Source organism: Erpetoichthys calabaricus, chromosome 17 (assembly GCF_900747795.2).
Source record: "Erpetoichthys calabaricus chromosome 17, fErpCal1.3, whole genome shotgun sequence".
Classification (NCBI taxonomy): Eukaryota; Metazoa; Chordata; class Cladistia; order Polypteriformes; family Polypteridae; genus Erpetoichthys; species Erpetoichthys calabaricus.
The window spans coordinates 27,782,445-27,807,342 of NC_041410.2; the positions used below are offsets into that span (position 1 = coordinate 27,782,445).

Below are 24,898 nucleotides of genomic sequence, written 5' to 3' on the forward strand. Positions count from 1 at the left end.
AGCAGAGTAGAATCTCTTGTGGCAGTGACGGGGATTTGAACCAGCAACCTTCGGGATACCAGGGCAGATCCTTAGCCTCAGAGCCACCACTCCACCCTTGGTTTGTGTGGGTCCTTGTCCTTGTAAATTCATTGCTTGACAAAGAACAATTTCATTCTGTGAAGGGTTCTTCACATGCGAAATTGCTTCTTTGGGCTTTGAAAACAACAAAACAGAATTGTTTAATGTATGGTAGGCTATTTAGTAGGATTCTAACAGATCAAGAAAACCTGCACGTTGCCTGTGTGATGGCCTGCAATAAGATCCCTTTTAAAATCATGAGCTCATTGTTATTTCAGAAATCTCTTATCAAATATTCATCATTGTTTATGGAAGTGTAAGTTAGAGCTTACAGAGAAGCACTAACTTCTGCCAAGAACACCCATTACGGCAGAATAAAAGAAAGTGGCCATGATAACCCAAGGGTTTTGTTCTCTGTAGTTAATAAATTACTCAAACCCGCATCTGGCCCAACTACCTCTTCTACTGAAGTCTGTGAGGTATTACTCCACTTTTTCCGTAACAAAATTAATGATCTAAATAATTCAACTAATATAAATACATCATCTGTTTATATCTCTCCCTGTTTTCCCACTCCATCCAGCTCCTTCTCTAAGTTCTCACCAGTCACATCTGCGTTTGTTAATAACCTGCTTTGTAAGATGAGGCCGACTACAGTACTTGTGTACTCCTATGAATCTGGAAAAGCAGCTACTTCTTTAAAATTCAAACCTCTCACAGAGTGGCCTGTGTTGCTCAATGTTTCTTAGGGCCATGTCGCTTGGAGATATGTGGTACTGCTAATATTACCCACGATACACTGGTCTAATGTGAGGGGCCAGACAAACAGCAGTCTATAACTGAACCTAATAAAAGGTCCAATTAAATAGAAGAGAACACCTGGAATATTCAGAATCACTCCAGGACCCGAGTCTGACAATGGTATTTGCTATTAAGTGCAGGGGTCTCATTTATAAAACTTTGTATGGATTAAAGAGTGAAAACTTTTGCACACACTTTAAAACAGAAAAATAGTATACACCAAAAAATCTGATCTATAAAACTACATTCCTATGAAATTTACCTTTATAAATCACAATCATCTTTTAAATGTGCATACATGAACATGTCACATACCCCACATGGTTGTTGTCCTAAAGCAACCATATATGAATCAAACTGATCAACTTGATACATATGCAATCACAATGCTGCAGAACGTCATTGGTTAGTGGAGCAGCCCTTCATCTGATGCATCGAGACCCCGCAACCTGCATTAACGAGTATCTTGCTGTGCTCCAAAATTGAGAATGCAATATTATGTGTAGCATTATAGCACTTTCTCCCCTGTGTTCTGGAGTCAGGGAAAGGTGTAAGTTGCCGGTGTCTGAATGGGTAGCCATTATCACCTGGCACATGAAATGATATTACTGTTGCTACAATGAATGGTACAGGCTACATAAAAAACTGAGGGTTCAGCAAGTTACCTTATGATTAAGTCAGGAACCTCAAAGAACACCTTCAGCAAGTTGTCTTCCAATGTTACTTTGCCTCAAAATTAATGAATCATAGACTGACCTAGTCGACTGAGCCACAACATTTATCAGTCTCATCTTGGCATAAGAGATGACTTGGGTGTTAATGGAATATAACTGCTTGCAGTTAACAAAACAAGCGTTATTCTTGCTAGGCGCCTTTATCTATCTTATTGTAATACAAGTGCAGCAAAATGCTCCTATTACATTGGGAGAACCAGGCACTGCTATAAATTGCCCTTTTTATGTGGGCAAGAACATGTTATATTTTATGTATGTACACTCACAACAAACAAAAACTGGATTTAGTGCCTCACTAGTCAGTTAATGGCTTCCAAAGCAGAGGGCATGATAGAGCTTGGCTGAGATATTCCTGACCTGTAGGCCAGTTTCCTGAGAAATGATAAAAGGTATCCGATGTACACTGACTAAAAAACAAAACAGTCCCTCAGTACAGATATGTAGCATTGGCCGTCTATAATGGAAACTGAAATACAGTCAGTACATCATATTCATCACTTTTGAGGTGTACTATGTCTGTCTTGTCAACACAGTCTAATAACAACTTATTGATGTATGATTTTTTATGTCAATGTCAATGTTAATGTATTTATATAGCACTTTTAAAACAACATAGTAATGCTGTGGCCAAAGTGCTTTACAATAATAGAATAAAAGAAAAACAAAACAAATTAACATAAAACATAAATAGAAATAAAATATATGAACATAAAATACATAAAAAATAGAAGTAATGTTATATAATCAAAAAGAGGAAACCATCAGTATTACTGAAGGTCACAGAATACAAGTGAATAGAAATGAGTCTTTAATCTCATTTTAAACAGTTCAATTGTAGACGACTCCTTTATATGATGAGGTAAAGAGTTCCACAGGCGAATCGCAGCAGCTGTAAAAGCCCTGTCCCCCTTGGTTTTACACTTGGTACGAGGGACAACAAGAGACAACTGACCAGAAGATCTAAGCACTCTAGATGGCTGCTGTAAAACACACAGTTCAGATAAATAGGCAGGAGCAAGCCCATGTAAAGATTTAAAAACTAGCTGCAAGATTTTAAAATCAATTCGAAAACTGACATGCAGCCAGTGTAAAGAAGCTAAAATAGGAGAAACAGAGTCATACTTTCTTGCCCCAACCTGAAAACGAGCGGCAGCATTTTGGACCAACTGTAACCTGTGTATCAGGGATTTGTTAATCCCAGAATACAGCGAGTTGCAGTAATCGAGGTGAGAAAAAATAAATGCATGAGTAGCTATCTCAAGATCCCTAGAAGATAAAAAAGGCTTTATCTTACCTAATAGACGAAGTTGGAAAAAGCAACTCTTGACTACAAAATTTACTTGTTTCTCAAAAGAGAGGTTACTATCAAAGGTAACAACTTTGATATATTATTCATATGAATCATTATTTAGTTGGTTAAGCTGCATTTTCCCACTTGATGTTGTCATTTCCCAATTTTTCCAAAATATTGCGGACAGCATGGTCAGAGTTGCCATAAACATACGCATGTATCCAAGTTTTTGTTTATAAATCCAGAAGTTTGTGTGGAAAACTGATTATGTACATTTCAAATCTCTTTTTATGCATATGCAAGTTTTATAACTCTGACCCCAGGTGAGGATGACCCACATAGCATAGTGCTGCCATGTAGGCTGACATCACCACCCACAAGACAAAGGGTTCAAGAGTAATTCCAGTACAGTTACAGGTAAAATTGGGACAAACACAAGCATACTTGTTATTTTAATTAAAGAAAGGTCAAAGAAAATTATATTTACACAGTTTATAAAAGAGAATGAAAACTACCAGAATTCAAAACCCTAAGTGCCTCACTTAGGGGTTTCAGAGCAGCACGGTGTCATAGTTATTTTTTTGTGTCTAACAGATCCACAATATTGAGTGTGGATGCTGATCCAGGTACTGTCTGTGTGAAATTCAAAGTTTCCCTAAGTATTTGCTTGTTTATCTCTTCCACACCTCAAAGATATGCTTGTTAAATTAACTGGCAATTTCGTATTGCCCCAGAATCATTGAGTACTGTATAGGCGTTTCTTGAGTGTGTCCTGTCTGTCTGGTTTCTGCTCTGTACCTAATGATGCTTGGATTGGCTCTGGCACCTCACTACACTGAGTTGAATTAAACAAGAAAGAACATAGATGGATGGACTTACAAACTGGTGGATGTTTGGACCTGTTGGTCCAGTAAGTATTATCAAACACACTACCCAAATTCTACAACACATCCACTAACAATTGTGATAGGAATCATCCTTCCACAGCCCTTTCAATTTGGCAGGCTTCTACCTCACAGGTTGTATTAATTGCTAGGAAGGGGCTGTTTTGATAGCTTAGCTATTTCTGGTCTTACAGTGGAAATCCAGTGAGCTGGAGAACAATAACTGTTAACATCTTAGGCTTTCCTCTTTCTGAGAACCTTTCATTGTTTTGATGTTTGGGGGTGTTGGGTGTTTTTCTTTTTTTATTTTATTAATAGAACATTTTAAGATCTCTCTCGTGTCTATTTTTAGCCTTATTGTCAGGAAAAAGACAAGAGAGTAAAATAGTAGTAAAGTCCAAAAGAAACAGCTGTGCCATTTAGAGTGACCTTCTACATTTCGGAAGTTCAATTTTTTCCTGTATTGAGTTCAGGGCTGATGTTCAAAATGTGATAAAGAAAACCTGGAGCAGAAAAGCACAAAAAAAGTCATACTCTTATACAGTGCATGTTACTCTTCAAACATTTTGACAGTATCATTTAGGATTTTCTTTTAATTTGAAAACTAAAATTTTAGATTTGGATAGAAAACTACTGGCTATCCATCCATTTTCTAAACCCACGTAAAACTGAGCAGGGTCTTGGGACCCTATCCCACTAAGCATAGGATGCAACACAGAAACAGACTAGATAAAGGGAAGCAGTCCATCTCAGGGTGAACACACAGGCCAATTTAACACCACCATTACCTAACCTGCATGTCTTTGGGAAGAAACCGGAGTGCCTGGAGAACATGCAAGCTCCATATAGGGAGGAAAAAGGACATGAACCCTGATCTTCTTACTACAGGGAAGCATTGACCCAAAGTCAAATATTAGATTAGATCATCCATCCATCCATTCCGCTATATCCTAACTACAGGGTCACAGGGGTCTGCTGGAGCCAATCCCAGCCAACACAGGGCGCCTGGCAGGAAACAAACCCTGGGCAGGGCGCCAGCCCACCACAGTGCGCACACACACACACACACACACACGCACCAAGGACAATTTAGAATTGCCAATGTACCTAACCTGCATGTCTTTGGACTGTGGGAGGAAACTGGAGTACCCGGAGGAAACCCACGTAGACAAGAGGAGAACATGCAAACTCTGTGCAGGGAGGACCCAGGAAGCAAATCCACTGCGCCACTGTGCAGCCCTAGATTAGATCAGATAAATTTTATGAATCCAAAGGAGAAATTCAGAATATATGCTATGAGAAATGGATGAAAATACATGTACAAAGAGCGCAAAGCAGGCACACACCTAGTGTGGCTAAATGAAATATTAATGGAGAGGTGGGTCCTAAATATTCATAGGATATTTCAATTTTTGACTTTCTTGAAGATATATCCTGAAATTGATTGATTGATTGATTGATTGATTGATTGATTGATTGATTAATTTTGGAACGTGATTTTTGGTTTGAAACGTGATGTGGAGCAAGTGCACTTCAGTAACAACTGAAACCTTTTAAAATGTTGTATAAATGTGGTGCAATGTGCAAAAGTTCTTACATCTGAGTAATACAACTTGGGGATAAATAATGGAAAATATCCTTATGTCCAGAAGCAATCATCTTGTCATGGCGATCTAAACAGCAGTCGTGGAAGACATTTGATTTATCCATACACTCTTAAAAATAAGCCATTTTGGTTCTTCGGAGCGATACCATGGGAGAACCATTTTCAGTTCTCAAAGGTGCCGGCCACATGAAGCATAATAACTAAAATGCATTTTAGCATTTCTGACATTTTGTGTTTTCCCTACAGTGAGGCGTAGTAGTTAAGGCTACAGACTTCAAACCCTGCCGTTGTGTGTTCAAATCCTGGCATTGACGCTGTGTGACCGTGAGAAGGGGCGGCACGGTGGCGCAGTGGGTAGCGCTGCTGCCTCGCAGTTGGGAGACCTGGGGACCTGGGTTCTCGCCGTGTCTGCGTGGGTTTCCTCCGGGCACTCCGGTTTCCTCCCACAGTCCAAAGACATGCAGGTTAGGTGGATTGGCGATTCTAAATTGGCCCTAGTGTGTGGTTTGTGTGTGTCCTGCAGTGGGTTGGCACCCTGCCTGGGATTGGTTCCTGCCTTGTGCCCTGTGTTGGCTGGGATTGGCTCCAGCAGACCCCCGTGACCCTGTGTTCGGATTCAGCGGGTCGGAAAATGGATGGATGGATGGACCGTGAGAAAGTTGCTAGACCTGCTTGCGTTCCAACTGGAAAACCAAAGGAAATGTAACCAATTGTATCATAAATGGTATACGTCGCGTTGGATAAAGGCGTAAATGAATTTCCCATTGGGATTAATAAAGTATCTATCTATCTATCTATCTATCTATCTATCTATCTATCTATCTATCTATCTAAAAAATGTAAATCTCAAAATTTATTTTAGATATTAAGATTCAACTCTTACGAGGCACAACGTCTTGTTAAATACAATATTCTTCATTTCATTTAAATTTACATATCTAGAAAAACAGAATTAGGGGATTTTCAGGGACAATATTCTGAGAAATGATCTTTCGCATTTTAATTATGCTTCAATGGCTTTCGTTAGAAGGCTGCAGGCACGGATGGCATGTAAAGAACAGACGGGTACACTGGTAATTGATAAGAAGTAAATTTGGGATTATCACAAGTTAATCATCCTGTTCCCTTCTAGTAGCGATCCTATATATTTCGGATGTATGGCATACGCTTGACAACTAAGTCACAAAAGAGAAAAAATGTTTTAGTTAAAGATATAAGTAAAGTTATCGCATCACAGGTTAATCATCCTGCGCCTGTCCAGTAACTATCGTTTACAGTTCGAGAGGCAGCATGCCACCGACACAAAAATTGTTTTAGAAAAGGTTGGTAAATCATTGTATATATTTTATTTATACAGGCACCTCTTCGTTCATATCCTGATCTCTATGCAGTACCTTAAAACAAGCATTAAGCGAGTAAATTGAGTGAGCTGCAGAAAGCGCGTTCGCGCGTATTTGGCTGGGCGTTCGTAAAGGAGAGTACTGTAACTTTTTTTTAAGAGAATCGCATTTAGACCTTGCGCTAATCCGTAGAGAAGGGAGTGCTCCAGTAATGATTTTCTCTCTAACCCTATCCGAGTCTCGTCCCCTGTCCTGTGACACGGCGCGAGCCCTGATCTTAAAACTTCACAGATGTCGAGGTTTGATTGACATTTTTTCCAGGTAGTATGTTTTTTGGGGGGGTTGACTTAATTATATACACGGTTTTCAGTTGTCTAGTCAACTATAATTTGTTTTCAGTCATTTTTTGTACAACCAATCATAGACATAGAATTACGAGACGCCGCATGACCAGCAGCATCGTACGTCAACGCCGCCGCCATATTGCGAGTGTCACTGCTGTGGAGTGAAGTAATGGATAAAGATGCCTCACGCATGTGCTGCTTGGGATTGTACAAACCGCTGTACGCTCCATACCAGATCACAGGGATTACATTTCATATGTAAAGCTGAACATTTGTTTTGGTTATATTTGGCCATTAGAAAATCCCGTTTTATAATCTTAATTTTAGCTACGACAGGCTAAAATAACAAAGCTATGCATTTATGTGCTCAAGTGAGCCTCCAAACAACATTTTGGCTTAACGTATTTAGTCACTAACTATGTAGATTGTTGTTAGCTGATAACATTTCTCAAACTTTAAAGGTTTCCCAAAGAAATCCACCTCAGGAAGCAGTGGGAGGTAGCCCTTAGATGGGATTTTGAGAAAGCTGTCCTGTGATGTGTGCCGTGCTAGTTTGGTAACAGATACTGTACTGGCATCATATGATCAAAGCTACCACTTGCTCACATTAAAAAACAAAGGAGGTTTGATGATTCCTTCTGAGGGTACAGTCAAGGTGGTCAAAGTAGCTGATTGTGTTACCCGAAAGCAACAACAACATTTATTTATATAGCACATTTTCATACAAAAAAGTAGCTCAAAGTGCTTTACATAATGAAGAAAAGAAAAATTAAAGACAAAGTAAGAAATTAAAATAAGACAACATTAGTTAACATAGAATAAGAGTAAGGTCCGATGGCCAGGGAGGACAGAAAAAACTAAAAAAAACTCCAGACGGCTGGAGAAAAAAAATAAAATCTGCAGGGGTTCCAGGCCACAAGACCACCCAGTCCCCTCTGGGCATTCTACCTAACATAAATGAAATAGTCCTCTTTGTCAGTCGACATTAGGGCAAGCTGTCAGGGTATCTTTGATCAGTTTGTTCGTGCTGAGATTGGTTCAGATGATGTGTTTTTTCTCAAGGAGCTCATTGAGGAAACACAGTTTGAAATTGACAACCATCATTTTATGCTCATGTGTTTAGTTGTGTCTGTCTTCTCTCAAATTACAGAGTGGCAACACACGGAAAAAGCTATGTAAGACAGTTCTGTTTCATGGATTTTAGATCCTTTCCTGTATATATTTAAGTAACCACATTGTGTGTGTGTGAGAGAGAGAGAGAGATTAAGAGAGGAATGAGTGGAATGTTTTCAGAAATTATTAAGCCAATTTGTATACAATAAAATTGTTTATTTTTGTCATTGAGTGTATCATTTCACTGCTAAAAGAAAGACAAAGATAACTGACAGTAACAGTGCAAAATTCCCAATTGGTATGCCAGTTTGAAAAGATAAGTTTTGAGGGTAGTTTTAAAATGTGTTATTGAATTGAGTTGACGTATATGAGAGGGAAGAGAATTCCAGAGTTGAGGAGCACTATGAGAGACGCTCGAGCTCCCATAGAACTGAGTTTGATGTGCGGTACAGAAAGTCGAGCTGCAGATGAGGATCTGAGTGAGCGAGAGGGAGTGTAAGTCTGCAGATCAGTGAGGTTGTGGAGAGCTTTAAATGTTAAGAGCAGTATTTTGTATTGTTTTCTGTAATTAACAGGGAGCCAGTGAAGTTGAGAGAGAATGCAATAGGTGCAAAATGTTAAGTGGATTTAGAACAGCAGGTTATTATCCTGGCAGCAGAATTTTGAAGAAGTTGTAAGCGATGGATACGTTTTTGTGGCATGCCAAATAGAATAGCATTACAGTAATTTATACGTGAGGTGGCTAGGGAATTAACCAATACTTCAGTACTGTGTTGCATAAGAACGGGACAAAGTCTAGAAATGTTTCGGAGATGGAAGAAGGCAGTCCGAGAAATGTTACTTATATGAGAGGAATTATTTAATAATAATAATAATAATAATAATAATAATAATAATAATAATAATATTATTATTATTATTATTATTATTATTATTATTTAATAATTGCCATTATTAGTGTATAAATGGATATAAATAATTGCATTTAAACGATTCGCCAAAATCTGTTGTATGTTTTCGATACTGTTTTAGACGTTATTGTCTTTCATCAGAAAACCCGGTTTCCACGTCTACCTGTATTAGTTTAAATGGCACTTTTGCCACCCGCAATATGGCGGACGCGATGACGTATCGTGTCCAAAGGGCAACACAGTGAATACGGCATCTATCTATATATGTCTATGCAACCAATCACCAGCAACACACACTTATACTACATTACCCGAAATACAACACTTCAGCTTCCGGGACAAGCGCAATTTGTTCCAGATCTGACGGCGGGAAGATGAGGAAAGTTTAGAAGAAAACAAAGTCAGTTTTCCGGAGTTTATGCTTTTTTCTTTTTAAAGGTAACAAGAAGATTCCTTTTGTTTTTTGCAATAAAATATTTGATTACAATGCATAATTGTACATTTAATGAAAAAATATATTCGAAACATATGTTTTGTTTAGTTGGATGCATCTAAATATTTTTCTACATAAAGGATATAAGATTTAGTTTTTTGTAAGCTTGCAACGATTAAGAAGTCCTGTTACTTTTGTATAGAGGTGCAGCCGTATGTTCAAATGTATTAAACCCGAGGCAGTCTTAGTGTACTATCAACTGTTTTTCCATATGTATCTTGTCAGGGGTTTGCTGTGTTCTGTCAGCTGTGCATGCAATACAGGTTACGTTTTAAAATAGATATCGGTTGATTACTGAGCATGGGAAAGGCACTATATCAATAAAATGTATTATTATTATTATTATTATTTAATGCTTTACTTGAATCATCTCAGAGGATCACCACAGTCTTTCAGCCTTTTTAGTGCTTTGGGCATTAAATCTGAGTTTTGGTGGTGCAGAACCCCTCCACCTATATCACATCAGTAATTTTATTAGAAGTATATCGAAATATTTGTGTAATACAGTAATTTTATGGAAAACTATTATATAATCCCTTACTTCAACTAGTAACACCTCTACTTAAACGGCCATTTATTTATTTGTGAAGGTTGTTTAAATTACATTGCGTTTTTCCTGTGGACAAGTCGCCAGAGTGTGTTTTATCATACCAAAACAAGTGCAGCTACGTGATAATTATATCTTTAAAGAGATCTCGTAACTTAACAGTTGTTGATTAACACTTTACTGGTAAAATTTTGATTTTCATTTTATTTGCCATAGTCTTGTATTGAAAATTATTAAGTGACTTCTGATTAGTCTGTTTGAGTGAGAAGGCAACTATGGACCGTAGTGTTGTTCAGGGTGTTTTTGACTTACGTCTGACGCTACCAGGACAGGCTCTGGGATAGACACGCCGAGATCCTAAAACTATATTAAGCGGATTCAGTAAATGGGTATTTACAAACTCTTTGTCCTACGCACACATTCAGAAAAAATATTAAATAAAGTTTAAGAAGAATAATACATACATTTTTTGTTAAAGTTAAAACATACAGACATGGATGTGTAAAGGATGCTTCATTAGTATTTAAGTATTTAGTATTTAAATGGTAGCATGTTGTGCCATGATTCTTCTATAACACTGTGAAACTTTTCATAATGCCAGTTAAATTGGACATAGTTCTTCTGAGACTCTTACTGTAAGGTTTCAAATAATGCACAAAGGATTAAAGTACAGTAAGTAAACAAGATGTAGAGATGTTTCATTAAGATGCAATGTAAATTACGCTTTTTGAATACTGATTTGTTTTTCTATTTTTTAAATTGAGAAAGTATTTATCTAATAAAATTCAAACACATTGTTAAGTGTAATATTTATAGATGATATCAAAATGACATGTACTCTGTGTTTGATATTTGGGAAATAAGTAATACTATAGTTATGGACTTCAGGTGTTATTGTGACAATGTAAAATTGTTTGTTCCTTGCTGTAAAAGATGCTTTTCTATAGTTTATAAATTATATAAAGCTTGCCTAAATTAATTATTGTAAACTCTAGTTAATTACATTCATCAGCATTAAGTACACTGCAAATGAAAGTATGATATCAAGTTTTTGCTTGGTTAAATGTGGATTGTTTCTGATTATTAAAAAAATAAACTGTCACCAGGCAGAGTTAAAATTGTTCAATTGAAGCACATTCAATGTTGGGCTAATTACTGTATTTATAGAGCTCAGTGCATAAGTCATATTATGCCTTCTGAGAAATCTCATGCCAAAAAAAGAACATGAATGGTGTTTAAATTTAACTTTTTTTATAATACAAATGATCAAATGTATGTTTGTTTGTGGAAGTATAATTTGTATCATTATAAAGGTAAATTTTGTTAGATTTTTAAAAAGAGAAGCACTTAGTAGCCTTCATACGCAATTTTATGATTCTTCAGTATGTTCCTACTCATAAATTCTTTGCTGTTGAGGACTTCATTCTTTTCTTAGGATGGATGTGAAGAGTTTACCACAGGAACTAAAGCGCTGGGCTACTGAGGAATTCCAGCTACCTGCTCGCAAGATGCCTTCTGACAGTTTTTTTAGAAAGTTGGTACCACTTTATTACTTTTTTGCCTATCATTATTTTATAAAAAATACTTTAACCATAATCCTTTTATTGTAGCAATGCATTGAATATTCTGACTGCAAAGAGGTTATATTCCTGGAGTCATGTAACATTCAGTTTCTAGGAATGTGATACATTTTATTAACTTCTTAATTGATCTGTGTATACTAAAAGGTAAACGTTGAATATCAAACCTTAATTTATTTTTATAGTGCAAACCAAGTTAATGTGGCTCTTTATTCTGGTCAGTTAAACTTTGTCATTATGACATATGCTTTCTTGACTGAGGGATCCTGCAGCAACATATCAGACTCGGATCTCCTTTCCTACTTTGACCTTAACAAAGATAGTGAAGAAAGGTTCATTAACTTTATTGTTTAACATTACCTTTTCTCTCAGTTAACAGAAAGTGACTGAGCTGTTTTTAGGGCAAACTATTGTTCATTTATATATTGTGTTAAATTAAAGAAATAATATTAGAAGAAAAGCAGTGTTAGGTTAGAACAAGTTGCATCTCCTTATTAAATTAAAACAATAATTAATAGGGAAATGAGTGGAGCTTTTTTTTTTTTTTTTGTGGAAAGTGACAGTTTATGTTGGGTGTAGCTGCATTTGCTGAGGTTTTCCAAAATACTTGTAGATCAAAATACTGCTACTTGAAAAGCTCGTGCAATTGGTATGACTTGTGTAAAAAATATTTTACAGTCAAAGTGACTTCATTTCAAAAGTGTTAATGAAATTCAAAGTAAGCAGTTCACAAAAAAAAAAAAAAAAAAAATAAAGGAGAAAGTTGATAATGCACACAAAACGAAGAAGAAAAACATTGTCTACAATGTTTCATTTAAAGCTTAAGTGGCTTGGTTACATTTCTTAAAGTTTCTATATGTTATTATTATAATGAATAATAATTATATTATTCACTAGCACCTGCTTTTGACATACATTCATGCGGTTAACAAACTGGATGCCTTTATACATTTCTAATAGTGTCTACCTAGCTGTCTGTCACAATCTGAGATCATGCTAATGTCTAAATAGAGGAAAATATCAGAGTATGAAGGATCTTCCATTAACATGTTAGCTTGTATGGGTAAAACGTAATCTTCAATTATCTCTGTAGCTACTGTATGTGAAACTTACTTTGTATTTAAATTAAGCAAAAACTTATGTGAATTAACCATTGTCGTTCACTTAATGGGTTTGACTCTGGCTGTAGATAAACGGTGAAAGTAGTGTGCAGTATGCACCAACATACAAAATATACCGATTTAAGTAAAGTGTCATAAAGATTAATTGTATTCTAACCTTTGTTATGTGTTAATTATTCATTTTCATGAATTAGGCTTTGTCTTGGCCAAGGTGTGGACATCTGGAAGTATGTTACTCGGCATGTTTACCATCAAAAGTAAGTTTTGCCTGAGCATATACAATGTATTTTTCGTCATTCTGTCATTGGGCATTATCTAAGTTTTAGGTTTAATAAAATATAGTTCTTGAGCAATTTTTAGCTTCTTGCTTTCTGAAATGAACTGAAAAATGTGAAGATTAAAAGCTTTGAAAGAAAACCATTTTGCCTTTTGTATAGATGAATTTAAATTTCCCATCTTTTAGCACCACAATTTGTAACTCCTAAGTTGTAGATGTCGATAGCTTGATGGTAAAAGAAAAACTGTCTCAGCCATTGAAATCCTGTTCCTTTAAGTTTCATTGTAATGATCAACTTCATGCTGAAGTAATTTTTTTTTTCCTTTATTACAGAAATGTAAAAACCATACGTGGGAATTTACAATGGTATCCTTTCTAGGGGGTCTTTGATGCTGTGTGTCTAATGATTTTAAATTCTATTTATTTCTTTTGCCATTTTTAAAGGTGTATTCCTGTTAAGGAAGATATACACATGGCTTTTATCTTACTAACTAATAAAATGTATCAATGGGTAGTTAAATTAATTAGAACAACATGAACAGCATTGTTAAATCTGTTTTAAGGCATGTCATTGTCTCTGTGAGCTTGAACCTTTCCTAGCAAATATACTTCATGGTCTTGTTTTTGTGCTCTTTCCAGCTGAATTTTGTTTTCACCCTAAAACTGCATGTACTAATTGCACACGATAAATAAGCTAAGCAGGATTGACCTGTAAGAGCAGAATCGGACTGACTAGCCTTTTCCGTAGTGTTCGTTTTGTACATATTGTAAATAGCTTGCATGCTGCTTTCAAGCAATGCAGTGCAGGCTCGCTTTTGGTGCTCTTTGTACCTTTTCACTCTTGTATACAAATATGTTTTTATTGTAGCTGAGATCAGGCTAAGGTGCATCATACTTTCTAGTCAAAATGTTTTTAGATACAGTTTTATTTAGCCTATGGAGTATTTAAATTAGTGTAAAGTGTTGTGTTTTTTTGTTTTTTTTAAATAAGCATTATGTAACGTTTTTCTTTCTTTCATTTTTTTTCTCTCTTAAAAACTCTGCTCATATTTACTCTGAAAAGAAAATAGCAAAAGAGGATGTGTAATATGTTTGAGGAAAAAACAAATCATACATTTCTTTTTTTCCATCTAAAACAATAATGAAGCATGTTTGACTTATTGAATTTAAAATGACCTGTATCTTACAAAGAAAGCTTTCTGGACATTATTTAATTTACAATATTATGATTATACTAATTCATAAAATAGTTTAGATGTTGCTAAGCATCTATTTTGTTTATGGAAAAATTGTTTTATTTTGGTATTCCTTAAGGATTTAGTCTAATAGGTATATTTAAATTATTGAATGTTTAATTGTCTGTTCCTTTTGTTCATACTCTCCTGGTATTTGATATATATATATATATATATATATTTATTTATTTATTTATTATTACCTTAACACTCTCCTAAAAGGTACAGGGAGATGGAAAATCTTGAGGTAAGACTTGGCAAGGAGATTGGAGGGTTTTGAGGAAGAATCTGGCCTGGACACTTGTATTTATTACCACATTTATTTATGGGTAAAGGTGGAGAGATCTTTGTTATTTAAATGCCCCTAGTCCAATTTTCCTAAAATGGAAAATAAATCCTAATTAGTTTTATGCTTTGTTGTATGTAAAATTTAATTTGAAAAGAAGGCAAATATTTGATCATACTGGACATAGTAAAATATGAAATACTTAAAAGAAAACTACCATACATTTGCACAAAGTTAAATATCTGGTGGTGTTTGAAATGTGAACCTTATGGCATCTTAACTACAAAAGCAAATATTTAACTATGTGCTGAATCTTCAAACCCACAATGTTTCAGCTATTTAATTTGGGCTGAGATACCCAAATTTAAATACATAACTGCTTTGATAATTCTTGTTCTTAGCAATGATTCTTTCCTATGAGATATTAAAAATCTGAATGTTAGTCTCACTTTATTTTGCACATTTTAAAGAGTAAGTCAGTAACATTTCATATGTATGTTCAGGTAAAGAAAGGAGAATGCTATAGTCGAGCTGATCGAAGAAAAGCAATGCAAAGAGAGGTTCAGGAACTGAGGGAGGAATTAGAGCAACTTGATTCTCAGATTGTTTTGGCACAAAATGAGGTTCTCAGCACAGGTAAGCGAATTAGGAAAAATATTACATCTTCCTTTTGTCAGTTAAGTTTAAAATATGGTCAGATGGAAAATTTACATTTTTTTAAAAATTGCTTTGTTTCACACTTTTCATGGAAAAAAATTGTTTTTTACATCACTAAATCATCTACAGAGAAATCTGTTGAAGACATGTGGAGGCAAATTACTGAATCCAGAAAGAGAAGTATTTTGTTGAGATCGTTTGCAGAACAGTGCATCGAGAATCGACAGAAGCTAAGCACTTACATTAACAAAATAAATAATCATACCCAAGTTTTGGAAGAACTTGCTAGGTAAGATGGATTGTGATGTTCTCTCTTGAATGGATTTTTTGACATTAATATTTCATTAGTTTTCAGGTGTTTGTTTTCTCAGTAATTGTGCTTCACGACAGTTAATAACATTAGGTTAATGTTTACTCTGAGCAGCAAGTTCATTTTGTATGCATTCTAAATCGGACATTGTAATCATTGTTTCTAGTATTTCCATCCCAAGGTAATTCTTTATAAGTTAAGAATGTTAATTAAATTAGACATGTGAAGTAGACCTAAGTTACAGGTTTTTAAATTTTATTTTTTGTTAAAACGTTTATATTGTTTCCTGTATCTCAGGAAGGCTGAAGTAGTACTTGTTTTTGGAAAGAATCACACTGAAGGAAATTTGAGCATTCCATCTGTGGGGTTAGAGCCCCAGGTTCTGGTAAGTTCTCTAGATAAAATGTAACTTTTCTGCTAAAACTTAAAATCTTTATCTTAAGAAAAAAATGTATTGAATATGAATTACTATTTGTGTTTTGAATAACTTTAAAGGCATAAGTGTTTGAAATTGCTAATCAATAAAAAATTAGGATAAAGCTTATTTATCAAATAACTATCTTATTACTCTTTCTCTAATAATTTAAACACTATAACTTATCTAATGTTAATGATAACTTTGCACCATTCAACACAACCGCAATCCCCTTGATCTTTTATGAAATCAGAATAGTCTTTTTTTTTTTTGTTTTTGTTTTTGTTTTAGCGTGAAGTAAAGGAAATCTGTCAGGAGAGATTTAATTTCTTTCATACACTGCTGGAAAGCGAGTTGGGAATGGCTCCTTTGTGCAAACGGTAAACTGTTTGACCATAAACTTTTTTCAATTAATTCAAATGACAACAGATTTTCTTACAGACTACCTTCAGGTTTAAATGTCTCTTTACGAGGGCATTTTTGACTAAGTCTTTGTCATGTTTTGCAGCAGATAAACTACTCTATGAATATATTATTCGCTTTTGGACTTGAAAAGATATGAACAAAGTGTTTTGGTATGTCTAGTAAGAGATGCAGAAGTAATGAACCTGAACAGTAAAAAAGCAAATGTTTAGTATGGTATTAACAGCTAATAAAGTACTCATAATCATTGAATTTGCAAGTTGCATGCCTTTGTTTGGTTATTTTGAGTTATGCCTTTGAGTTAGATATTGAATGTTCAGTTGGAAAAAATAAAACTTAACACTTTTGACAAGTATTTAGGGAGGTGGCATCCATATTAAAATATGTACATTAAGTGGTACAAGTTTTATTGTATCTAAATCATATGCCTGCTTTAAATGTTGCTACACAAATGGCAAGGAAAAAGAACACTTTTTGTTTCATTTAAGTTCTTGGTATATTTATATTTGTAACAGTAACAATATGTACAGTTGTTGTTGGTATTAAATCCTGGCCCAGACACTGCCTGTGTAGAGACTGCACATTCTTTTTGTGTCTGTGTGGGTTTTACTCTGACATCTCCAAGATGAGAATACTAAGCTGTCTAGTTCCTTTATTGCACTCATTTTTGCTGGGAATGACACTGAGCACCCCAGCTGTGCCCTGGATACTGGATAGGTTACAAAATGGATAGATGAGAAAATCTCTTACTTTTGACATTCTCTACTAATGTTTGAAAGGTTTAGCATATCGTTGCAAGTTTGTTGTTTGAATTGAAAACTTAATATTAAAACAGATACGAAAAATAGATTTCTCTAGCCTTCAGCAATCTTGGTATAGGTTAGCATTATCCAATTCCATATAATTTTTTTCAGCACTATAAATATTATGCCCAATGTATGACAAGATGCAAAAGCCAGTTCATGAACTAAAAATTTGCCTAACTATATTACATCGGAATGCACCAAATAATTAGATTACCTTTTCATATAATAGAGTGATCACAGTTTTAATCATAGTGCTTATGAAGCTACATTAATCCATAATATAACGTTTTCTGTGTCACTAGAGCCCTTTACACTAGGTCTTGTATTGGGTTTCTCTGAAAGAAGGACTTGTGCAAGAAATATAAAGAAATCAGTTTCAAATAAAATATCAACTGCACAAAAAGGTGGAACTATATTTTTTTTAATATATAAGCCAGGCTGTCTACCTGTTTTTCCCCCAGTGAATTCTGTTTGTCTTCCTGCACAGCCTGAGTCACCAAGAGCGCAATGCAGCATTTCAACATTGGCTTAGTGCTGTTGAGGTATGTATATTGAAAATAAGCAGTTTATTTAATGTTGTTTATTTTTTTTTATAATTATCAGAAAAGGATTGGAGATTAGTTTAGATTACACTGTTTATGATTATGACAAATTCAATTGGTTAATGTGTTATGTTATACAGGTTAAGTTGCAAACATTTGTTTTAGGGGGCATATTTGTGTGTGTGCATGCGTGTGTGTGTTTCTTATTTTTCTTGCAGTGAATACAAGCACAACTAAAGTAAAGCGAAGAATGAAACTATCCAACCACCTTCCAGTACTCCTCATTACGGTATCTTTCTCTTGCAGCCTACTATTTAGGCTCAAGATGAATGACTAGAACATTAAGGAGAGAATTACGGTACACAAACACCATTCTTAAAGCTTTAAGTTCAAACAGAGCTATATTAAGCTAATGTAGTTTTGCACAAAATGCAACCAACTTTTTCTGAGAGTCATTCTGAACACATGCTAATAATGCATTGGTTGTAATTAAATCATATTCTGAAATGGACAAGAGTTAATATTGTTTCTCATGTATAACTGAGCTCAATGTGAATTGTATTTAGCCAACTCTGCGTTGCATAACAAACTTCAAAAGCATGAACGTATCAACTCCGCTTCCTATAAAAAGCTTTTTTTTTTAATCTGTTGACCCTGTACTTGAAATATAAATTTTAAAAAATTACATCTAGTTATTAAAGATTTAATAAAAGCTGAACAATGGGTTGGAATATTTGTGTGTTTGTGTTAATAGTGACTTAATTCATTGTCACCCATCCAGTCATTTGGAGCATTTGGCATTGTTATGACAGGAAATTTTAAAACAGAAGACTGCAGATATTGAAGTTTCCCATATACTAACACCATTCATAAAGTTTTAAATAAATGCTCATTTTGTGAAAAATGTATCCAACTTTTTCTGAGAGTCATTCTTATAGCATATTAATAAGTGCTTTCATTGTAATTGCATCATATTCTAAAATGGGCAAGAGTTAATATTGATCCTCAGGTATAATAGAACGCTGTGTATTTTCAATTGTGTATCTGTCTGTTTGACTTGCAAGCATCTGAATGGTATACAGTGCATCCGGAAAGTATTCACAGCACATCACTTTTTATACATTTTGTTATGTTGCAGCCTTATTCCAAAATTGATTAAATTCATTTTTTTCCTCAGAATTCTACACACAACACCCATAATGACAACGTGAAAAAAGTTTACTTGAGGTTTTTGCAAATTTATTAAAAATAAAAAAAAATTGAGAAAGCACATGTACATAAGTATTCACAGCCTTTGCCATGAAGCTCAAAATTGAGCTCGGGTGCATCCTGTTTCCCCTGATCATCCTTGAGATGTTTCTGCAGCTTTATTGGAGTCCACCTGTGGTAAATTCAGTTGATTGGACATGATTTGGAAAGGCACACACCTGTCTATTTAAGGTCCAACAGTTGACAGCTCATGTCAGAGCACAAACCAAGCATGAAGTCAAAGGAATTGTCTGTAGACCTCCGAGACAGGATTGTCTCAAGGCACAAATCTGGGGAAGGTTACAGAAAAATTTCTGCTGCTTTGAAGGTCCCAATGAGCACAGTGGCCTCCATCATCCGTAAGTGGAAGAAGCTCGAAGCCACTAGGACTCTTCCTAGAGCTGGCCGGCCATCTAAACTGAGCGATTGGGGGAGAAGGGCCTTAGTCAGGGAGGTGACCAAGAACCCAATGGTCACTCTCTGTCAGAGCTCCAGAGGTCCTCTGTGGAGAGAGGAAAACCTTCCAGAAGGACAACCATCTCTGCAGCAATCCACCAATCAGGCCTGTATGGTAGAGTGGCCAGACGGAAGCCACTCCTTAGTAAAAGGCATATGGCAGCCCGCCTGGAGTTTGCCAAAAGGCACCTGAAGGACTCTAAGAACATGAGAAAGAAAATTCTCTGGTTTGATGAGACAAAGATTGAACTCTTTGGTGTGAATGCCAGGCATCACGTTTGGAGGAAACCAGGCACCGCTCATCACCAGGCCAATACCATCCCTACAGTGAAGCATGGTGGTGGCAGCATCATGCTGTGAGGATGTTTTTCAGTGGCAGGAACTGGGAGACTAGTCAGGATAAAGGGAAAGATGACTGCAGCAATGTACAGAGACATCCTGGATGAAAACCTGCTCCAGAGCGCTCTTGACCTCAGACTGGGGCGACGGTTCACCTTTCAGCAGGACAACGACCCTAAGCACACAGCCAAGATATCAAAGGAGTGGCTTCAGTACAACTCTGTGAATGTCCTTGAGTGGCCCAGCCAGAGCCCAGACTTGAATCCGATTGAACATCTCTGGAGAGACCTTAAAATGGCTGAGCACCTGGAGCTTGAGAGGTGCTGCAAAGAGGAATGGGCAAAACTGGCCAAAGATAGGTGTGCCAAGCTTGTGGCATCATATTCAAAAAGACTTGAGACTGTAATTGCTGCCAAAGGTGCATTGACAAAGTATTGAGCAAAGGCTGTGAATACTTATGTACATGTGCTTTCTCAGTTTTTTTATTTTTAATAAATTTGCCAAGTCTGCGTCACATAAGAAATTTCAAATGCATGCACTGATTGACAGTTTCCTTTTACAAAGCATTTTTTAACCTGTTGTGCCCGTACTTGTATATACCTGAAATAAATATTTAAAAATAAAAAATTGCAACGTCTAGTTGTTAAAGATTTAATATTAATAAAGCTGAATAATGGGTCTGAATATTTCAGTGTTTATGTTAACAGGACCTAATTCGCTCTCACCCACCCAGTCATTTGCTGGCAGCACTGGAGCATTTAGCTTTGTTGCGACAGGAATTTCTGAAACAGAAGACTGCAGATATCGATGTCTCCCGAGATATAGAAAAACTCAGGTATGGATTGTATATATTGTTTTAATACATTGCATCTAACAAAGGTTTAAGTGAATGAAAAAGTCTATGTAAATATAATAATCTTTTAAATTGTGTTTTTATTTTATTTTTGAGTATCAGAATCAATTAAGTAATGCTGTTTAGTCATGCTCCAACTCTCTCCCCCTCCAACTGTAAATCTCTAAATCTCACTGTGATAGCAAGCTGAACTGAACAAATTCATCATCTTTTACTGCTGTAAAGTTTTTAATGGCACAAAAATGAGAGAGAGAGAGAGCGTTTCCCCCTAGGTCTGTTTCTTGTTTCTCCAGGACCCCAAGGTTTCCAAAACAACACAACTTGATACCTTCAATCTAGAGCAGGGGTGGACAAAGTCATTCCTGGAGGGCTGCAGTGGCCGCGGGTTTTTGTTCCAACCCAGTTGCTTAATTAGAAAACAATCCTTGCCAATAATTACATTTCATGGCTTGTTAGTGCTTTAACTCCGCTATGTTAAGTCATTCTCATATCCTAGATTTTTTTTCCATTCTAAGGATATAATCCAAATACTTTGAAGTGTAAAACAGATAGGTAATTCTCAATCCTTCACTTTTTTTCTTCTCTTTCCTTCCAAGTATTTAATTAAACCAAATAGTGCACGATAAATACACACAGGTGTAAAGGGTAACAAGCAAAGTGGATAACTGCTGGTTTCTTTTGTCATTTGCATCTTATTGCTAATAAGGAGGAATTAAAAACCAAGAATGCAGCTGTTTAAGACTTAAATAAGCAATAAGGGTTCCAAATCTTAATGAGGGACATAACTAAAATGAAGCAGAAGATGTTTCTAGAGCAATAAGTGCTTCTTATTAAGAAATTGGGTTGGAACAAAAACCTCCAGCCATTGCGGCCCTCCAGGAAAGGCTTTGCCCACCCCTGATCTAGAGCAACAGGATAGCGACTAATTTGTCCTTCCAAGCTGAAACTCACATCTTCTAATTTAGATATGTCATGCCCATATAATCTCACTTTCTGTTACCATCTAAAACTCCTGACCATTGATTAGAATGAAAGCATATATTGACAATTAGGTTTCTTCTTCATCACCACCGAATACAAACCCCCTGGACTATATTTACAGCCTTCATTCATGAACATAAATGTTTCCTCTTATATCTGCTAAATAGCCTTAAAGTGCAGAGAGCAAGACTCTTGTCATAAGGAACCATTACATAAGCTTTCTTTGGAAGTGCCTATACTCATCTCAAGCAATTTGTTGTCTACTGTGTGCTGCTTGGTGGCATATGTAGGTTTTAGTAAGGCGTGATCTGTAAATGGTATTGATATGTTCCTTGAATCTCTTGACACAATATTATTTAAGTTTTAATAGCACCATACTATCACGTCCATGAAAATTCCAAACATGAGGAAAGAAAAAGCATACCCTTGAAGACATGTACTCACTTTGAACATATTTCACATGACAATAATTTAAGGGCTCATATAGCTTGTTAATATCTTTTGTCCACCACAGGATGTCTTGGGATGCTCTCTTTAAAAATCACGTTCAGCACATTAAATATCTATATAAGAAGGATGAATTAAGTCACTGGTTCACCAGCAAAACTTAACCTTTACTATTGCTTGAAATTAGAGGTTTGAGATTTTGTTAAAGATTTCTTTCCCACATTCAACCTTAAACATTTGTTAGGATGGCAGTAAAGTATGACATCCCTGTTATTAGAAATCAGTATATGCTGTTAGTTGTCCTCATCAACAAATGCGGAGGTACTATCTCTGCAATCTGTACAATATCAATATGTACATTAAACAAGAAGTTCCAAAAATATCTAGGGCTTTTCTTCAGATCTCATATACCTCTGCAATGTTTTCACTAAATAATTGTTCAAACAGTACAGTAAGCATGCTTCCAGTAATATTTATGGTTGATATATTAGCAGCACAGTTTAAGAACACCTTCAGAACTATGCAGTCTAATCTTCAAAATCTGTTTAAAGATTTGCCAGAATCACTTTGACGCTACCACAATTCTCCACAGATTTGCCAGACTCCTTTCACATTCAGGCCTTTTCTTCAACCCTTCGCACAAGTGTCATTATCATAGCCCACAAGTACCTTTCCATTAAATCAAGAGATCCTTTTTTATTTTGACAACTTTCCTTACCTCTGAGCATCATCAATATGTTCTAAAGTTTTAGTGCAATCTGAAAATATTTTGATGTTTATGCAAGCATAATTGACTTTAATGAAACAAGCATTTCCAATAGTAGTTGATCAGCTACTTGATTTTAAATGGTGAGTAAGTTTGTGCTTTATACATACATACATCATAAGAATGTATTTGTTTGAAGATGGTAGTAATGGCTAGAAGCAGTTTTTCTTGGGCAGTGTTGCCCTTTCCAGTAATTAATATGGAAAAATAATTTTAACTTTTTTTTTTTTTTGCATTTTTTTTAGGTTTCGCATTGAGAGCAAGCATCTCCAGGATGTTTCAAACAAACATGATTTCCTTCCTTCTGTAAAGTTGCTTCTTCAGGTTAGTTGATGAGTAAAAGAGAATAAGATTAGGCAAGAATATGCAAAAAAAGAGATTTGGCATACTTTTATCTAAATTATTTTGTATAAAATTAAACTGAATGAAACTTTACTATATTCTATGGTCTTTATTTAAAGGAAGGTTGGAATCATGTCCATGATAAAAATATGCAGCTGGCTGCAAAACACGCCCACAATCGTGAACTGTTATCCATTCTGAATTCAAAGAAGCAAGAAGCATTTCAGCAGTTATCAATGGATTCTGAGAAGGTCAACTTATCTCGGTAGTATTTTGTTTAACCAGTTTAAAATTTATTGAAAACTAAAAATGTATTTCTAAAATATTTTATGTGTTTGAAATCATTTTGGCCGATTAGTTTTTTGTCTTTGACATTCTATGAATTTTCTGACTCTAGTTAATGTTAATTTTGCTAAGTGTGTATTCTTGTACAGGTCTGCTTTTGATCTGGAGCTGCAGTTGGAAATGTCAAAGGCTCTGAGGGACGGGTTGCAAAAGCAGTGCCAAGACTTAATAGAAATAGCCCAAGATAAAGAAGAGGCCTTACTAAAGCTACAGAATAAGTGGCAAAGTATAATGAGCTTCAGGCAGCTGGTGGTAAGGCTCAACTACAATCACTAATCTTAGTTCAATGCCCTTTAGTTTACCATTCTTATATTGACTCTTTATTTGAGTATTTATTTGTGACTTTTATCTTAGCATGAATTACCCTGGACATTCTCCTCTTACCTTCCTCATTATTAACGGTTTTCAGTACAGCGCTATTGCTTGTTCGAAAGTTTTGTTTACAGTATTTAAGCATTCTCCGCTTACTCAGTAGTGGTGCTTTTCAAACGTTTTCCATGGCAATTCGGTATGGTCTTCCAAATTTCTGCTCAACACCCTATAATAGACCTCTGTATTTATATACATAGCTAGATTTTAAGAGAGTAGGTAGAAAAAAAGCCATGATTATTTACGTTTTTACACTTGATGACTCGTACAGTATATGACTGGTGAGTTGTACCAATGGGTCTGTATCGAAGGAGTGACACTTCATAGGAGTGACATAACAAAGGAGTGACATAAATACCGTATTAAAGGAGTGACATTTTATTGGACCACACACAACTGAAAGTACGTTCGCCAAAAAAATTGTTGTCGTCTCACCTACTACTTGGATGGTTGGTTGGTTGTCACTCCTTTGAAATTTATATCTGAGGTTTCACTCCTTTATGTCAATCCTATGACATGTCACTCCTTTGAGTAGGACCGGAACTGATTAATATGATTTTAAGTCAAATATAAAACAAGATAACTTGCATTTCTTCATCAAGCACTTATGAACATTTTATATCTGTTTTTATGCAGTGCGAAATTTCTGATTTTTCTTTTGTAAATACAGTATATTGTCTTTAAAGTTACAACTTTACGCCTTCCAGTATCTCAGTAACAGTTTAAATTTTTTTTTTTATTAAATCTGGCCCAACAATCGTGTTTTGAAACTTCAACTGTTTGGTTAAACTATGGATTTGGCCTTATGACTTAATTTACATTTTGTGTATATAAAAATACATACAAACCCACGTGGAGTTTTAACAACATGATAGACTGTTTGGAATATCAGGTTCTTTGTATTAATAAGCAGATGTATTTTCAAAAAGTTGCTCTACTGAGTTAATGTATACTTTTACTACTATTGTTTTACTGT

General features: G+C 35.5%; 1 protein-coding gene across 3 annotated transcripts in view; it reads left to right on the forward strand.

Annotated features, from left to right (window-relative positions):
- Nucleotides 1-9,411: 9,411 nt before the first annotated feature.
- The window catches only part of haus5 (HAUS augmin-like complex, subunit 5), a 28,378-nt gene continuing 12,891 nt past the window's right edge, over nt 9,412-24,898 (forward strand). The window contains exons 1-14 of one of the 3 annotated variants that reach the window (XM_028822940.2): nt 9,412-9,522; nt 11,560-11,658; nt 13,020-13,082; nt 13,436-13,468; nt 14,560-14,584; nt 15,127-15,259; nt 15,410-15,569; nt 15,888-15,975; nt 16,297-16,385; nt 17,722-17,776; nt 20,527-20,654; nt 23,112-23,190; nt 23,328-23,473; nt 23,643-23,805. In XM_028822940.2, coding sequence (XP_028678773.2) covers nt 11,561-11,658; nt 13,020-13,082; nt 13,436-13,468; nt 14,560-14,584; nt 15,127-15,259; nt 15,410-15,569; nt 15,888-15,975; nt 16,297-16,385; nt 17,722-17,776; nt 20,527-20,654; nt 23,112-23,190; nt 23,328-23,473; nt 23,643-23,805 — 1,260 coding nt within the window. In that variant the 5' untranslated portion in view covers nt 9,412-9,522; nt 11,560. Of the gene's footprint in view, nt 9,523-11,540; nt 11,659-13,019; nt 13,083-13,435; nt 13,469-14,559; nt 14,585-15,126; nt 15,260-15,409; nt 15,570-15,887; nt 15,976-16,296; nt 16,386-17,721; nt 17,777-20,526; nt 20,655-23,111; nt 23,191-23,327; nt 23,474-23,642; nt 23,806-24,898 lie in introns of all 3 variants that reach the window. The other 2 variants (XM_051920364.1, XM_051920365.1) reach the window with 2 other exon arrangements.